Below are 19,259 nucleotides of genomic sequence, written 5' to 3' on the forward strand. Positions count from 1 at the left end.
TAAAAAAATACCTAGAAACAAATGACAATGGAGACACAACGACCCAAAACCTATGGGATGCAGCAAAAGCAGTTCTAAGAGGGAAGTGTATAGCAATACAATCCTACCTTAAGAAACAGAAAACATCTCGAATAAACCACATAACCTTGCACCTAAAGCAATTAGAGAAGGAAGAAGAAAAAAACCCCCAAAGTTAACAGAAAGAAGGAAATCATTATAATCAGATCTGAAATAAATGAAAAAGAAATGAAGGAAACAATAGCAAAGATCAATAAAACTAAAAGCTGGTTCTTTGAGAAGATAAACAAAATAGATAAACCATTAGCCAGACTCATCAAGAAAAAAAGGGAGAAGACTCAAATCAATAGAATTAGAAATGAAAAAGGAGAAGTAACAACTGACACTGAAGAAATACAAAAGATAATGAGAGATTACTATAAGCAACTTTATGCCGATAAAATGGACAACCTGGAAGAAACGGACAAATTCTTAGAAAGGTATTACCTTCCAAGACTGAACCAGAAAGAAATACAAACTATGAACAGACCAATCACAAGCACTGAAATTGAAACTGTGATTAAAAACCTTCCAACAAACAAAAGCCCAGGACCAGATGGCTTCACAGGTGAATTCTAATGCTAGCAAACAGAATCCAACAGCACCCAACAGCACATTACAAGGATCATACACCAAGATCAAATGAGGTTTCTTCCAGGAATGCAGGATTCTTCAATATAAGCAAAACAATAAATGTGATAAACCATATTAACAAATTGAAGGAGACAACACATGTATATGTATAACTGATTCACTTTGTTGTAGAGCAGAAACTAACACACCATTGTAAAGCAATTATACCCCAATAAAGATGTTAAAAAAAAAAAATCTTCCAACAAACAAAAGCCCAGGACCAGACGGCTTCACAGGCGAATTCTATCATACATTTAGAGAAGAGCTAACACCTATCCTTCTCAAACTCTTCCAAAATATAGCAGAGGGAGGAACATTCCGAAACTCATTCTACGAGGCCAACACCACCTCGATACCAAAACCAGACAAGGATGTCACAAACAAACAAAACTACAGGCCAATATCACTGATGAACATAGATGGAAAAAACCTCAACAAAATACTAGCAAACAGAATCCAACAGCACATTAAAAGGATCATACACCATGATCAAGTGAGGTTTCTTCCAGGAATGCAAGGATTCTTCAATATACACAGAAGAATTAATGTGATAAACCATACTAACAAATTGAAGGAGAAAAACCATATGATCATCTCAATAGATGCAGAGAAAGCTTTCGACCAAATTCAACACCCATTTATGATGAAAACCCTGCAGAAAGTAGGCATAGAGGGAACTGTCCTCAACATTGTAAAGGCCATATATGACAAACCCACAGCCAACTTCGTCCTCAATGGTGAAAAAATCAACATTTTAAGTCAACTGTACTCCAATAAGAAAACAAAAACACTAAATCTGAGTCCTTACATGCCCATGTGGAATCAAGTGATTTTAAATTTCCAGTTAGTTTTGCTCCTTGTTCAGAACTTAATCCCCAGAGTACCTACTTCATATACACATGTTCCATTGGAGATATTTTAAATGAAAGCAGTTAAAAAACTAACAATGTATCACAGTATTAAAACAAACTACAACAAACCCATTGAAGTCTGACTCCAGGGAATAACATCTCCAAATCTAGTTATACTATTAAAAATGACATTTTTTGGATGTGTTTTTATTTATACTTATTGGTCCTCTTCCTCCAAATCTTCCCAAAATGAGTGAATTTTCTAGCAAAGGAAGATTCATATTCTAAAAATCTAACGGTTATCAGAACAGCTCTGTAAACTCTGTTACACTATTAATATTCATTATGCAGCCTGAAATATAGCTTCAATTTGAATGATGTCCAACGTTTCTTTTATGAAATTCCACTCCAAAGTAGTAACATAAGGTTGTAAGTGACTATGTCTGCTAAGTTCGCAACTTACTCCCAAAGTTTCACCGCCACGTCATTCACTAAAATAATGTGCAGCATAAAGGCCTTTTTTACACGCTTTTCCTCTTGATTTCCAAAGGTCTCAGTGATCTCTTTTCCTCTTATTTCACGGTTAAGTTTCTTCTCCTTTTCAAGGATAACCCTGCCTTTCCCTTTCTCAGGAACCACTGTCATCTGACAGTTACAGATGCTCTTTGCTCTAGTCAAACTGACTCACTGTTTTTTTCTTAAACGGTCTCTATGCTTTCATTCCCGAGTCACTGTTTTGGCCATTTTCTTCTCTTGGAAAGGTCCTTCCTTCAACCCAAATCTCTGCTCACAGGGACAGAGGAGATGCTCAATAAATATTCGTTGATTAAATAAAAGCTGCCTTGTCAGCAGGTCACAGTGAATTAATCCAAGGACAATTATGACAGGAAGCAACAAGGAGAATGGGGTATCTATAAAGGTTATATACTCTAGCCTTCAAAGTAACATGACAGTCATTAACAGCCTGCTTATTTAAGATTCTGATACTTTTTGTGTAACTGTATTCTATTTCACCAATATAAAACCCACCCATTTCTCCTAGAGCTAGAGACAACATTTATCAAAAATTTATTACAAACTTTAATGTCCTTTAAGTACAAGTTTAAGAGCAGTGTTTGAAAAGAGTCCTATCTGCTTATATTAACTAACAGATTCTAACAATAGTTCCTATTGTCTGCTACAACCAAAACTCCCCTGTAAAATACTATATATTGGAATCTTACAATATTATGAAGCTCAGGAAAAGGTAGACCCATCCTTTCCAAAGCAGTTATTATTAAAGTTCTTAAAGTATTATGCAACAGGTTCTATCTTTAATAAAATCCCATGGCACAGACCTCCAAAAATGTCTTACACCAAAGCTACTCTATTTTTTTTTTTGGCAGTACGTGGGCCTCTCACTGTTGTGGTGTCTCGCGTTGCGGAGCACAGGCTCTGGACGCGCAGGCTCAGTGGCCACGGCTCACGGGCCCAACTGCTCTGCGGCCCAGACCGGGGCATGAACCCATGTCCCCTGCATCGGCAGGTGGACTCTCAACCACTGCGCCACCAGGGAAGGCCCTGCTACTCTACTCTTGTTGCAGCCTATACGTACTCTGAGACTCAACACCATTTCTTCTATTCTAAAACATGATTTTTTCACATTTTAACTGAATGCATTTATTGGACTGCATCATACAATTTAAGGTATTCTACAACTGCTACTGCCTAAACATGTACAAATTTATTATTTTTTAAAGCAGTAGTATGTAGTATTTTATTTTTATTTTTACTGCAGTATAGCTGATTTACAATATTATGTTAGTTTCAGGTATACAGCTTAGTGATTCAGTATTTTTGCAGATTATATTCCATTACAGGTTATTACTAGATAATGGTATAATTCCCTGTGCTATACAGTATATCCTTGTTGTTCATCTATTGCATATATATTAGTTTGTATCTGTTAATCTCATATCCCTAAATTTGTCCCTCCCTCCACCCTCGTCCTTTTGGTAACCACTAGTTTGTTTTCTATATCTGTGAATCCTGCTTCTGTTCTGCATATATCTTTGAGTATTATTCTGGATAACCAAACAACTGTAATCCTTCAACATTTTAGTCAATAAACCATTGAGAAAGTATTGGTTTGTCTCTGAAACCTTCTACTGGTATCATCTGATAAGATCAAGAAAGAACCAGCATCAAAACTTGCAGAAAAGGTGTCTGTGAGTGGCTCGGGAGAAAATCCGGAGACAAAAGTACAATTCCCTTTAAAGAAATGCCACATCACCACCCTGGATGGCACAGAGACAACAATGTATGAAAACATGGACAATGAATGATTCTGAATGTGAAATTTTAGGAATACTTTAGCCAGTAGCTGAGGCAATGGTACATAAATCCAAATATCCTAACACATCATCCATAAACTTTTAAGCCTAACAAGATTAAACAAAACAAAGTATATACCTGCAGCATAACTAAGAGAAGCATAACTACAAGACTACAAGACTCAATTACCAAAAGAAAATCCTTACTTTCCAATGGAGTCATTTCTCAAGTTCACACCCAAGCCTCTCTATAGCTTTATAGAGAGGGTGGAGCCCAGAAAACATGGGGGAAGAGAGAGAAGGGAAATTGAGAGCCCAAGATTAAATTATAACCATTCCCACAATGAGACGGTTGATAAATATTCAGAATCCTGGTAGATCAGAGCACTGGCTACAGGAAACTGACTTAAAAGTGCCTGAAGACTCTAGAAGGCAGCCTGGAAGGCACTGTTTCTGGGCAGCAGAGGGCAAGAGGAAGGGAAGGAGTCCTTTAGAGACTGTGTGAAGGGGGAAAAAAAGCACAGAGGGGGAAACTTAGGATTCTCCAGGACAAAGAAAGCAGGAAAAAAATGGAAAGACCCACAACGACACTGCCACCACCCTGAAAGCATTCTAAGAAACCCTACTTTGCTACACTGACAGAAGAGGAAGCACTTGAGCTACAAATCTCAAACCAATGTAAAGGAACAACAGAAAGCCACTGCAAGAGGTAAACAGAAAATGAGAATCACTATAGTTGATAACTCTCCCCATCCCCAACCCCTCAAAAAACCATGAAGAAGACGAAAACTATAAAACAACAGTATAACATAACATTCTACATTGTTATTAATATATGACTCAAATATCCTTAAACAAAAATTTTGAAGATACAAAAACATGGCCTGAATAAGAAACTTCAAAACTAAGAACAGAAAGAAGAAAAGAGTTGACAAAACTCAGGAAAGAAATAAAAATCATATAGGAAAAGAACTGAATTACAAACTGCCTAAGGAAGAACAGATTCAAATGAGATGTTAGTAAGGGAAACTGAAGAAAACAGAAAACTACCATGAGAATAAGAGACTAAAGAAAGAAGAAATAAGGGTCAGAAAAACCATAATGAAAGGTAAAGAAGACCAATCATACATAATTGGACATCCTTAAGAAAAATTAAATGGAATAGAATATTAAACTACAATCTAAGAAAAATCTCCAGAAATTAGACCTGATTCTGCATACTAAAAGGGCCTGCCAAACACCTGGGAAGACTGACCTGCAGTAATATACTCAGAGAAACAGTCCAGTAAAACTATTAGACTTTAAAGATGAAAAACCATTCTTAAGGTCTCCAGGCAAAAAGAGCAAAATAACTTAAAAGATCAAGAGAATTAAATGAACAAACTTCTAAGAAGCAACATAAAGCAATACAACAATGCAGCTGTACTTTCTAGAAACTCAAGGAAATAAAATGTAAACCAACAGAAAAAATTTTAAACATGCAAGAACAGAGTTACTGCCATTCCCAAGAGCCCTTGATCAATCTACTAGATCAAGATTCAGCAAACTTTTTCTGTAAAGGCATCAAATAACACAGCCACTTATAGCTATAGGAGATATAATGAGACATACACGGAAACAGTAGTAATGAGACTTCACAGCACTCTCAATATAACACAGATCAAGTAGACAAAATATAAAGAGATAAGGCAATTTAAACATAATAATGTAGAGCTTATGGATACTTGTCAAATGTTGCACCCAGATAAACACATATTCTTCTCACATACCCACAAAACATTCACAAAAATTGATTATATATTTAGTCACCAAAAAAACTGCAAAACACTAGTAACTTCCATAGGTAGAAATATTACAAACAATACTTTGATCATAATGCAATGCAAAGATGCTAGAATTTACTAACAAAAACCAAAAAAGCTTTCCATCTGGACATTTAAAAGCCTCATATTAACTCCTGGGTTAAAGAGAGCTGAAACTACAGAATTTTTTTTAAAAATGACAAAATACTACGTCAACAACTTATGGGATGCACTGCAAGACATGTTTAAGAGAAAATTAACTCTACTAAACACTTAACAATTTAAAGAAAACCCAAAATTAACTAAATAACGAGCCCAAAAATCTAAAAAAAAGAACCACAAAGTACCAAGAATATAGAAGCAGAAATAAATGAGGAAGAGAACAGAAAATTAGCAGATCTAATAAACTGTTGTTTTGAAAAAAACAGACAATGCACTACGCTAGCATGATTTAGGGGAAAAAGGTAGAAGCACAAATATATAAGAAACAATGAGATAAATAACCAGTGAAACAAGGAATTTTAAAAATTATAAAAGACTAGTTTGCAGACATAATTTTAAACAAATTTGGAAAACGTATATAAAATGCATAATTTCCTAAGGAATTACAGATTACCAAAATTGATCCCATTAAAGTTAGAAAGCCTAATCAAATCAATTTTCATAGAAGAAACAGAGAAATTTTTGTGGGAACTGCCCCACAAAAATTCACCAGTCCCAGATAGGCACAATCTGTGTGAGAAAAATTTTAAAACAGACTTGAAAGACCCAAAAGTAGATCTGAACAATGGAAAGACACCTCTTGCCTTTGAACAGAATTCAACATTATATAAAGGTTTCAGTTTTCCAAGTTAATTTATAAAGTTAATGCAATCCAAGGAACTTTATGGAGCTAGACTGAAGAGTGATACTTCTGAATATACTTTGTTTCAACTATGCTAATACATTCCACATTCAAAATATAATAAAACCAACAAATATGGGCAAAACCAAAAATGGAATAAAACGAGCAAACTTAACTATATTTCAAATGAATAATTTAACCACATTGAAGGAGAAAAAAAGAACCAACTCCAATAACTTCTGAACAAAGTATTCTGACTACCTTCAGACTAAAACAACTGAAAGAAGATTCTAAACTGTTAATATGTTTTTTAAAATAGTGGTATCACTTAATTCTAAAACAACTTAATGCATTCTAGGACTGGACAAACAAAAATGTTGAGCACCAGGTTTTTCCACTCAGAAGGGCAACACAAAAATGGAAAACTGGAAAATTCTATGGTTTTATATTGGAATTGTAGGTTCAGCATGAACTCATGGTGAGATAAAGACAGAGGGAGAGAGAGAGGAAGGAGCAAGCAGGTGAGCCTAGCTGCATAAAAATGTTTATGAAAGGTATGTATACACATATATTTACTAGCTCTTTCCACTAAGGGGAACTAGAATCAATGACAGTCTAATAGGAATGAACACCCAGCACCCAGATTCTATCTCCTAAATGCACACTCTTCCACTAAAAGGAATCAAGGCTCCTTGGAGAAATGGCTAATTCAAAGCTGAGGCAGGGAAAAGTACAAGATGAACCTGAAATATATGGAGCTGGAAAGCAAAGAAGCACTCAAAGAATGAGGCAGCAATGTAAACAACAACAACAAAACCCAAACAAAGAGACCACTGCTTTGAAGGGACTTCCACTGGCCATAAAGAAAACAATCTGAGCATAAAAATAAGTTAATAAGAGATTATGGCCGACTGAATAAGATCTAGGAATACATGAGTCCATACTCATAAATAAATGAAAAGAAGTCAGCAAAGAGGAAAAGCTCCTTACAGTAGAATGCTAACTGATAAATGTAGAAGCAAAAATCAGATTAGAAGGACTTCCCTGGTGGCACAGTGGTTAAGAATCCACCTGCCAGTGCAGGGGACATGGGTTCGAGCCCTGGTCCGGGAAGATCCCACATGCCGTGGAGCAACTAAGCCTGTACGCCTCAACTACAGAGCCTGTACTCTAGAGCCCGTGAACTACAACTACTGAGCCCGAGTGCCACAACTACTGAGCCCAAGTGCCTCAACTACTGAAGCCCACGTGCCTAAAGCCCGTGCTCTGCAACAAGAGAAGCCACCCAATAAGAAGCCCGCAAACCACAACGAAGAGTAGCCCCCGCTTGCCGCAACTAGAGAAAGCCTGCGTGCAGCAACAAAGACCTAAGGCAGCCAAAAATAAAAATAAATTTAAAAAAATCAGATTAGAAAGCCATCATTTCACAAAAATAGTAATAATCGACCCAGGCAAAAATCATCAATGGATGTTAAAACTAGCAGAGTAAAGTTTGAGGAATAGATTATCTACCAAATCTCAAAGAATCTCCCAACAGAATATTAATTATAAGGTAAAAAAGAGTAAATTTTCAATAGAGAAATTTGGCAGACAATATCTTAAGCAAATGATCAAAGCTGTCAGTAATGAGACTGACATCAGATGCCTCCAGATATGACACACTGAGAAGACACATCACTTTTGTGGTACTCCTGCTAAAAATATATAATCTCAATCTAATCATGTGGAAATACAGGCAAACTCAAACTGAGAAACATTTTGCAAAGTAATGGGCCTGTACTCTTCAAAAAGGTCAAGATCATGAAAGTCAAAGACTGAGGAACTATTCCAGATTAAAGGGCCTAAAGAGACATAATAACTAAATGCAACATGTCGTCCTGGCTTGGATCCTAAATTTTTTTTTTTTTTGGCTATAGAAGACATTTTTAGAACAACTAGCAAAATATGAATATAGCTTTTAGATTAGACAGTAGTACTGTATCAATGGCAATATCCTGTTTTGATAACTGTATTGTGGCAATATACATGACCTTGTTCTTAGGAACAACACATTGATACTCAGGGGTGAAAAGGCATCATGATAGCAACTTGCTCTCAAGAGGCTGAGAAAAAGAAACAGTGTATGTATATTTAGAGAAAAAGTTATAAATATATAAAAATATTAAGTTAGAGAATCTGAGAATGGTACATACAACTTCCCTGTACTAGAGTCTTGCAACTTTTCTGTAAGCCTAAAATTATTTCAAAGTAAAAAATATACTTTCAATTTATTTCACTTTTTTTTTTTTTGCGGTATGCAGGCCTCTCACTGTTGTGGCCTCTCCCGTTGCGGAGCACAGGCTCCAGACGCGCAGGCTCAGTGGCCATGGCTCATGGGCCTAGCTGCTCTGCGGCACGTGGGATCTTCCCAGACTGGGGCCCGAACCTGTGTCCCCTGCATCAGCAGGCGGACTCTCAACCATTGCGCCACCACGAAAGCCCTATTTCACATCTATATTTCTTATAACTACAAGAATTCTATGTAATAAAGTGTCTATACAAATAAATACAAAATATTCTTTCATTAGTACAGAAATTCTAAGTGATAAAGCACTGTCAGTTTATTTGGTAGTTTTTTTGTTTTTATTGATAGACGAAGTAACAATGTACCTTACAATCAATTAAATCTTATATTCAAGGAAATACAATGATTCCAAAGTTTCATAGGAAAATATTGTTTAAAAAGGCAAAAACTAATCATACCATATTTTTTCAGTTCAGAAAACAGTATCACTATCACAAAATCACTATAAATACCTTGTGTTGCTAGAATAATCCCACATGGCCACATCTAGGAAGCTCCGAACCCAGGTCTTAGAGGGCTCCTTGAGAAATTTTTGCTGGTAGATCCCTACTACAAGATCCTCTACAGTGAGAAGTTCTAGATCTTGCCTGATTTCTTCCATTGGTAAACAGAAACATACATACAATTAGTAAGTTTAGGTACACAGAACATGTACATCAAAATGGAAACACAGATATTAAAATGCATTTGAGCAGTGACCCAGTTTAACTAACCTGATGACTTCTCCATATGCTTCAAACACCAGTTGACTCTGGCTCTATCATCAGACTGGAGAAGGGAAAAAAATTTTAACTTATTTTCTCCTATCTTCTGTTACTTTTAATTAATGTGGTCCTTTCAAACTGGGGGAAGGGGAAGGAGGAGGGGTAATGATGGTGAGAAGGGAGAGACTGAACAGTCTGTGACAACTAAACAAGAACTGTAAAACAGAGCAACATATTCTAGAAAATACTGCTAATAATAACCAGTTATGCTCATAAAGCAATGTTAATATACTTTATGAACAGCAAGTGAGACTTAGGGTAAACAAATGAAGAAACCAATGTTCAGAAAAAGATAAATAAGGTGATTTGTGTTCATGGTGACACTAATAAACAGTAAGGTTAAAACCCAATTCTATGACACCTAGCCTAGAAGAACTTAGACAAAACAAAGAATAAAGATTACAAAAGGAAGATCAAGGGGCTGCTACAAAAACAATTTTGAACAAACAATTCTCTTGCCTAGGAGAATAGGTGTACAGACTAGAAATCCATCCTTCAGAGTAAAAACAATTGAAGATATTTCAGAAGGAGGAACTAAAAACATGAGATTGACCGAAGCTGAAATACATTCAGTTTTTGCAGTCTTCAAAATCCCTCCAATACCAGAGATTTAGAAGAAAAAGCATTATACCTAATTACATTCAAAATAAGAATGAACATATATATTTTAATACACAGGCAAAAGTTATTTCTTTGGGTATCTTTCATGGATCTTTTGGTTTCTAAGTAATGACTTAAAAGAAATTCTTATGTTGAAATTACCTTGCAGTAGACAGGTGGCCAGTTCCCTGGATTTGGATGAATGAATCTATAAAGGTTTTGTAACACCATTGCTTGGTCATGCCCGGATTCAAAGTTTGAAATAGGAATCTTGTGACTAGAATCACCTGAAGGAAATAAAAAGTAGGTAGGAGTTAAAAATGTGACTAAGACAAATATTATGGAGTAGGTATAGAAGTAAGGGTACAGGAAGGGAGTAGTGGATAACTCATATTTAAGCACTTGTACCAAGCCTGCTTATGGTTAGGTACTTTACATATTTTATCCCATAATCTTATGAGGTAGACAATATACACATATTAGAAAAGAGATAACTGAGAAACATAGAAGTTAGCAGTAAGTTAACTGAGAAACACAAAAGTTAGCAGTAAGTTAATAGCTGGTGAACAGTGGAGTCAGGACTCAAACCGAGGTTAAGTGAAAGAGCCTATATAGTGTTTTCACTATTCCTACGTGGCCTTTCATGAATGTGGTTTATTAATAAGGCTGGAGACCTTGATAGTAATGACTGCTTTTTAAACGACTGTACGATGAATACTTCTACTTCCAGTAAAATATGGACCAAATAATTCAGACCAAACTTCCCACAAAAATTTAGGATGTCAATAGCACCTGCAGTAGCAAGGAATTATTAGATCAAGATGCAAAATATAAAATCCAGAGAGGTGAGTCTAGCTCTGGGGGCAGTTTTCCCCCTGGAGTAAGTTGCTAATTCCAGAAGAGGAAGTTTAATGGCTGAGATAAAAAAAACTAACAGGGCAGGAACACAACTCCTCCCACCAACAGACAAGCTGCTTAAAGTCTTCCTGAGCCCTGAGCTGCCTCTAAACACACCCCTTGACACAGCCCTGCCCACCAGAGGGACAAGACCCAGCTCCACACACAGTGGAGCTGGCACCAATCCCTCCCACCAGGAAGCCTGTACAGGACTCTTAGACTAGCCTCACCTACCACAGGGAAGACACCAGAAGAGGAACCACAAACCTAAAGCCTATGGGGCCGTAAACACAGAAAGTTAGACAAAATGAGATGGCAGAAGAATATGTTCCAGATGAAGGAACAAGATAAAAACTCGAGAAGCACAACTAAGTGAAGTGGAGATAGGCAATCTACCTGAAAAAGAATTGAGTGTAATGATAGTAAAAATGACCCAAGATCTCAGAAAAAGAATGGAGACACAGACCAAGAAGACAGAAGAAATGCTCAACAAAGAGCTAGAAAATATAAAGAACAAACAGAGTGGAACAATACAATACCTGAAATGAAAAATACACTGGGAAGAATAAACAGCAGAATAAATGAGGCAGAATAATAGATAAGTGAGCTGGAAGACAGAATAGTAGAAATCAATGCCACGGAACAGAATAAAGAAAAAAAGAATGAAAAGAAATGAAAACAGTTTAAGAGACCTCTGGGACAACATTAAATGCACAAACATTTGCATGATTGGGGTCCCAGAAGGAGAAGAGAGAGAAAAAGGACCTGAGAAAACATTTGAAGAGACAGTAGCTGAAAAATTCCCTAACATGGGAAAGGAAACAGTCACCCAAGTCCAGGAAGTGCAGCGAGTACCATATAGCATAAATCCAAGGAGGAATGTGCCGAGACACATGTTAATCAATTTGACAAAAATTAAGGACAAAAAGAAAATATTAAAAGCAACAAGGGAAAAGCAACAAATAACATACAAGAAAATCCCCATAAGGTTATCATCTGATTGTTCAGCTGAAACTCTGCAAGCCAGAAGGGAGTGACATAATATACTTAAAGTGATGAAAGGGAAAAACCTACAACCAAAAATACTCTACCCAGCAAGGTTCTCATTTAGATTTGACATAGAAATCAAAAGCTTTACAGACAAGCAAAAGTTGATAGAATTCAGCACCACCAAACCTGCTGTACAACAAATGCTAAAGGAAATTCTCTAGGTGGAAAAGACCACCAGAATACAAGAAAATTACAAACGGGTAATCTCACCAGTAAAAGTAAATATACAATAAAGGTAGGGAATCATCCACCTACAAATATGGTATCAAAACCAGCAATCCTGACATGAGGAGAGTACAAATGCAGGACACTGGAAATGCATTTGAAACTGAGAGACCAGCAGCTTAAAACAAACTTGTATGTATATAGACTGCTATATCAAAACCTCATAGTAACCTCAAACCAAAAATCTACAATAGATATATACACAAAAAAGAAAAAATCAAACACTAAAGATAGTCATCAAATCACAAGAGAACAAGAGAAAGGTTAGAAAGAAGACCTACAGAAACAAATCCAAAACAACCAACAAAATGGCAGTAAGACCATACATATGGGTAATTACCTTAAATGTAAATGGATCAAATGTTCCAACCAAAAGACACACCCTGGCTGAATGGATACAAAAACAAGACCTATATATATATATATATATATATATATATATATATATCCTACAAGAGACCCAATTCGGATCTAGGGACACATACAGACTGAAAGTGGTGAGAGGATGGAAAAAGGTATTCCATGCAAAAGGAAATCAAAGGAAAGCTGGAGTAACAATACTCATATCAGACAAAGTAGACTTCAAAATAAAGACTGTTACAAGAGACAAAGAAGGACACTACATAATGATCAAAGGATCAATCCAAGATGATTTAACAATTATAAATATATATGCAGCCAACACAGGAGTGCTTTGATACATAAGGCAAATGCTAACAGCCATAAAAGGAGAAATCGACAGTAACACAATTAAGAGTAAAGAACTTTAACTCCCCACTTAAATCTATGAATAGATTATCCAGACTGAAAATCAGTAAGGAAACACAGGCCTTAAATTACACGTTAGACCAGAAAGACTTAATTGACGTTTATAGAGCATTCCATCCAAAAGCAGCACAATACTCATTCTTCTCAAGTGCACATGGAACATTCTCCAGGAGAGATCACATGCTGGGCCACAAAGCAAGCTTGGGTAAAGTTAAGAAAACTGAAATCATATCAAGCATCTTTTCCAACCACAACACTAGGATGTTAAAAAAAATCAACTATAAGAAAAAAAAATGTAAAAACCAAAAACACTCAGAGGCTAAACAATATGCTAGTAAACAACCAATGGATCACCAAAGAAATCAAAGAGGAAATCAAAATATACCTAGAAGCAAATGAAAATGAAAGCATGACTATCCAAAACCTATAGGACTCAGCAAAAGCAGTTCTAAGAGGTAAGTTGACAGCAATACAATCTTACATCAGGAAACAAGAAAAATCTCAAATAAGCAACCCAACCTTATACCTAAAGCAACTAAAAGAAAAAGAACAAACAAAACCCAAAGTTAGCAGAAGGAAAGAAATCATAAAGATGAGAGCAGAAATAAATGAAAGAGAGACAAAGCAAACAACAGAAAAGATCAATGAAACCAAAAGCTGGTTCTTTGAAAAGGTAAACAAAATTGATAAGCCTTTAGCCAGACTCAAAAAGAAAAATAAGGAGAGGGTTCAAATCAATAAAATTAGAAATGAAAAAGAAGTTACAACAGACACCAAGGAAATACAAAGGATCATAAGAGACTACTACAAGCAAGTGTATGCCAATAAAATGGACAACCTAGAAGAAAAGGACAAATTCTTAGAAAGGTACGATCTCCCAAAACTGAACCAGGAAAAATAGAAAATATGAACAGACCAATCACAAGTATTGAAATTGAAACTGTGATTTAAAAACTCACAACAAACAAAAGTGCAGGACCAGATGGCTTCACAGGTGAATTCTATCAAACATTTAGGGAAGAGTTAACACCTATCCTTCTGAAACTCTTCCAAAAAATGGCAGGGGAAGGCATACTTCCAAACACATTCTATGAGGCCACCATCACCCTGATACCAAAATCAGACAAAGATACCACAAAAAAAGAAAATTAGAGGCCAAAATCACTGATGAACATAGACACAAAAATCCTCAACAAAATACTAGCAAACCAAATCCAACAATACATTAAAAGGATAATACACCACGATCAAGTGGGATTTATCCCAGGGATGCAAGGGTTTTTCAATATCCACAAATCAATCAGTGTGATACACCACATTAACAAATTGAAGAAGAAAAACCACATGATTATCTCAATAGATGTAGAAAAAACTTCTGATAAAATCCAACACCCTTTATGATAAAAACTCTCCTGCAAGTGGGCATAGAGGGAACATAACAAACCCAACATCATAATGGTGAAAACATGAAATCATTTCCTCTAAGATCAGGTACAAGACGAGGAGGTTGACTCTCCCCACTTTTATTCAACATAATTTGGAAGTCCTAGTCACAGCAATCAGAGAAGAAAAAGAAAGGAATCCAAGTTGGAAAAGAAGTAGTACAACTGTCACTGTTCACAGATGACATGATACTATACATAAGAAATCATAAAGATGCTATGAGAAAACTACTAGTGCTCATCAATTCGGTAAAGTTGCAGGATACAAAATTAATACACAAAATCTTTTGCATTTCTATACACTAACAACAAAAGATCAGAAAGTGAAATTAAGGAAACAACCCCATTTACCATTACATCAAAAAGAATAAAATACCTAGGAATAAATCTACCTAAGGAGGCAAAAGGCCTTTACTCTGAAAACTATAAGACACTGATGAAAGAAATCGAAGATGAAAAACAAACAGATGGAAAGATATACTGTGTTCTTGGACTGGAAGAATCAATATTGTCAAAATGACTATACTACCAAAGGTAGTCTACAGATTCAGTGCAATCCCTATCAAATTACTAATGGCAGATCAAGAACAAAAGATTTAAAATTTGTACAGAAACACAAAAGACCCTGAATAGCCAAAGCAATCTTGAGAAAGAAAAACAGAGTTGGAGGAATCAGGATCCCTGACTTCAGACTACACTACAAAGCTATAGTCATCAAAACACTATGGTGCTGGCAAAAAGACAGACTTATAGCTCAATGGAATAGGACAGAAAGCCCAGAAATAAACCCATGCACCTATGGTCAATTAATCTACGACAAAGAAGGCAAGAATATATAATGGAGAAAAGACAGTCTCTTCAATAAGTGGTGCTGGGAAAACTACACAGCTACATGTAAAGGAATGAAATTAGAACATTCTCTAACACCATACACAAAAATAAATTCAAAATGGATTAAAGACCTCAATGTAAGACTGGATACTATAAAAGTCTTAGAGGAAAACATAGGCAGAACACTCTTTGACATAAGTTGCAGCAATATCTTTTTGGATTCACCTCCTAGAGTAATGAAAACAAAAATAATAAATAAATTAGACTGAATTCAACTTAAAAGCTTTTGCACAGCCAAGGAAACCATAAACAAAAAGACAACCCACAGAATGGGAGAAAACATTTCCAAATGAGGTGACCAACAATGCATTAATCTCCCAAATCTACAAACAGCTCATGCAGCTCAGTATCAAAAAAATAAACAACCCAATCAAAAAATGGGTAGAACCCTGAATAGCCAAAGCAATCTTGAGAATGAAAAATGGAGCTGGAGGAATCAGGCTCCCTGACTTCAGACTATACTACAAAGCTACAGTAATCAAGACAGTATGGTACTGGCACAAACACAGAAATACAGATCAGTGGAACAGGATAGAAAGCCCAGACATAAAACCATGCACATATAGACACTTTATCTTTGATAAAGGAGGCAAGAATATACAGTGGAGAAAAGACAGCCTCTTCAATAAGTGGTGCTGGGAAAACTGGACAGCTACATGTAAAAGTATGAAATTAGAACACTCCCTAACATCATACACAAAAATAAACTCAAAATGGATTAAAGACCTAAATGTAAGGCCAGACACTATCAAACTCTTAGAGGAAAATATCGGCAGAACACTCTATGACATAAATCACAGCAAGATCCTTTTTGACCCACCTCGTAGAGAAATGGAAATAAAAACAAAAATCAACAAATGGGACCTAATGAATCTTCAAAGCTTTTGCACAGCAAAGGAAACCATAAACAGGACCAAAAGACAACCCTCAGAATGGGAGAAAATATTTGCAAATGAAGTAACTGACAAAGGATTAATCTCCATAATTCACAAGCAGTTCATGCACTCAATAACAAAAAGACAAACAAAAACCCAATCCAAAAATGGGCAGAAGACCGAAATAGACATTTCTCCAAAGAAGATATACAGATTGCCCACAAACACATGAAAGAACGCTCAACATCATTAATTAGAGAAATGAAAATCAAAACTACAATGAGATATCATCTCACACCAGTCAGAATGGCCATCATCAAAAAAAATCTAGAAACAATAAATCCTGGAGAGGGTGTGGAGAAAAGGGAACACTCTTGCACTGTTGGTGGGAATGCAAAGTGATACAGCCACTATGGAGAACAGTATGGAGGTTCCTTAAAAAACTACAAATAGAATTACCATACGACCCAGCAATCCCACTACTGGGCATATACCCTGAGAAAACCATAATTCAAAAAGAGTCATGTACCAAAATGTTCATTTCACCACTATTTGAAATAGCCAGGACATGGAAGCAACCTAAGTGTCCATCAACAGATGAGTGGATAAAGAAGATGTGGCACATATATACAATGGAGTATTACTCAGCCATAAAAAGAAACGAAATTGAGTTATTTGTAGTGAGGTGGATGGAACTAGAGTCTGTCATAGAGCATGAAGTAAGTCAGAAGGAGAAAAACAAATACCGTATGCCACCACATATATATGGAATCTAAGAAAAAAAAAGTTCATGAAGAACCTAGGGGTAAGATGGGAATAAAGACACAGACCTACTAGAGAATGGACTTGAGGATATGGGGAGGGGGAAGGGTAAGCTCTGACAAAGTGAGAGAGTGGCATGGGCATATATACACTACCAAACGTAAAATAGATAGCAAGTAGGAAGCAGCTGCATAGCACAGGGAGATCAGGTCGGTGGTTTGTGACCACCTAGAGGGGTGGGAGAGGGAGGGTGGGAAGAGATATGGGAACATATGTATAACTGATTCACTTTGTTTTAAAGCAGAAACTAACACACCATTGTAAAGCAATTATACTCCAATAAAGATGTTAAAAAAAATGGATAGGTTGTTTGGCCTGAGGCAACCGAACACTGGAGCCTACCTGTGCTGTTTTGTGGGGCTAATGGCAGACTCTGGGAGGGCTCACACCAAGGAGTACTTCCCAGAACTTCTGCTGCCAGTATCCTTGTCCCCATGGTGAGCCACAGCCACCCCCCCGCCTCTGCAGGAGACCCTCCAACACTAGCAGAGATAAAGCTGTCCATGAATCATCTTTGGAGAGGATGTGCAGATGCCAGTGTCTATTGGTGCTGGTGACTACAGCAAGAAGAGTTTCAGAATCTCCCTCAGTTCCTGACTTAAAAGGGCTTAGGATCACAGAAGTTTCTCCAGAAAAGACTCTTGCAATCTCCTTCCTGGAGGGTAAAAACCCAACAACCAATATTTGGAAGCTAAGTAGAGGAAGCAAACTAGAGTATGCAATGTGATAAAACTGAAAAAATTCAACAACTTGGGGTAAACAAGATTTGGTATCTGGATCCCAGCTCAGAGGCAGGCCTGCCAAGCTTGCAGCGTTGCTCTTGGGGTAAATGTGTTAACCATCTAAAGAGCATACACAGAGCTTTGAGACTAGGGCAGTGCAAAAGTACCACTGGATAACTTCTCCATCGGTGAAGGAACCATCCAAAGCTGCTACACAGAAAAAGAGAACTACAATTTTGGGAAGTGGTCGAAAAGTAAAAGTTACTATTAGAATTGCCATGTGGATGAAAGGCTCTTGGTGCTGCAGCCAGGAGTCAGTGCTGTGCCTCTGAGGTGGGAGAGCCAACTTCAGGACACTGGTCAACAAGAGACCTCCCAGCTCCACATAATATCAAACGGCGAAAATCTCCCAGAGATCTCCATCTCAACGACAGCACCCAGCTTCACTCAACAACCAGCAAGCTACAGTGCTGGACAGCCTATGCCAAACAACTAGCAAAACAGGAACACAACCCCACCCATTAGCAGAAAGGCTGCCTAAAATCATAATAAGTCCACAGACACCCCAAAACACACCACCAGATGTGGACCTGCCCACCAGAGAGACAAGAATCAGCCTTGTCCACCAGAACACAGGCACTAGTCCCTTCCACCAGGAAGCCTACACAACCCATGGAATACAGCTCAATAACAAAAAACAACCAAATCCAAAAATGGGCAGAAGACCTAAATAGACATTTCTCCAAAGAAGATATACAGACTGCCAACAAACACATGAAAGAACGCTCAGCATCATCAATCATTAGAGAAATGCAAATTGAAACTACAATGAGATATCATCTCACACCAAATAGAAGGCCTAAAGATGTATTTCTCCAAAGAAGACATACAGATGGCCAAAAAGCACGTGAAAAGATGCTCAACGTCACTAATTATTAGAGAAATGTAAACCAAAACTACAGTGAGTTATTACCTCACACTCGTTAGAATGGCTATCATCAAAAAGTTTACAAACCGTAAATGCTGGAGAGGGTGTGGAGAAAAGGGAACCCTCCTAAACTCTTGCTGGGAATGTAAACTGGTACAACCATTATGGAGAAGAGTATGGAGGTTTCTTAAAAAACTAAAAATAGAGCTGCCATATGATCTAGCAATCGCACTCCTGGGCATATATCCAGAGAAAACCATATTTCAAAAAGATACATGCACCCCAGTGTTCACTGCAGCACTATTTCAAATAGCTAAGACACGGAAGCAACCTAAATATCCATCGAAAGAGCAATGGATAAAGATGTGGTACACATATACAATGGAATATACTCAGCCATAAGAAAGAATAATATAATGCCATTTGCAGCAA

General features: G+C 36.9%; 1 protein-coding gene across 5 annotated transcripts in view; it reads right to left on the reverse strand.

Moving 5' to 3' along the window:
* Positions 1-19,259, reverse strand: part of MAEL (maelstrom spermatogenic transposon silencer) — a 109,680-nt gene that overhangs the window by 14,826 nt on the left and 75,595 nt on the right. For all 5 annotated transcript variants that reach the window (XM_024763650.1, XM_024763653.1, XM_024763652.1 and 2 more), the window contains 3 exons: positions 10,370-10,494; positions 9,557-9,611; positions 9,296-9,437 (listed from right to left, as the gene is read on the reverse strand). In XM_024763650.1, the coding sequence (XP_024619418.1) occupies positions 9,296-9,437; positions 9,557-9,611; positions 10,370-10,494 (322 nt within the window). The remainder of the gene's footprint in view (positions 1-9,295; positions 9,438-9,556; positions 9,612-10,369; positions 10,495-19,259) is intronic.

Source organism: Neophocaena asiaeorientalis, unplaced genomic scaffold (assembly GCF_003031525.2).
Source record: "Neophocaena asiaeorientalis asiaeorientalis breed wild unplaced genomic scaffold, Neophocaena_asiaeorientalis_V1.1 scaffold912, whole genome shotgun sequence".
Taxonomy (NCBI): domain Eukaryota; kingdom Metazoa; phylum Chordata; class Mammalia; order Artiodactyla; family Phocoenidae; genus Neophocaena; species Neophocaena asiaeorientalis.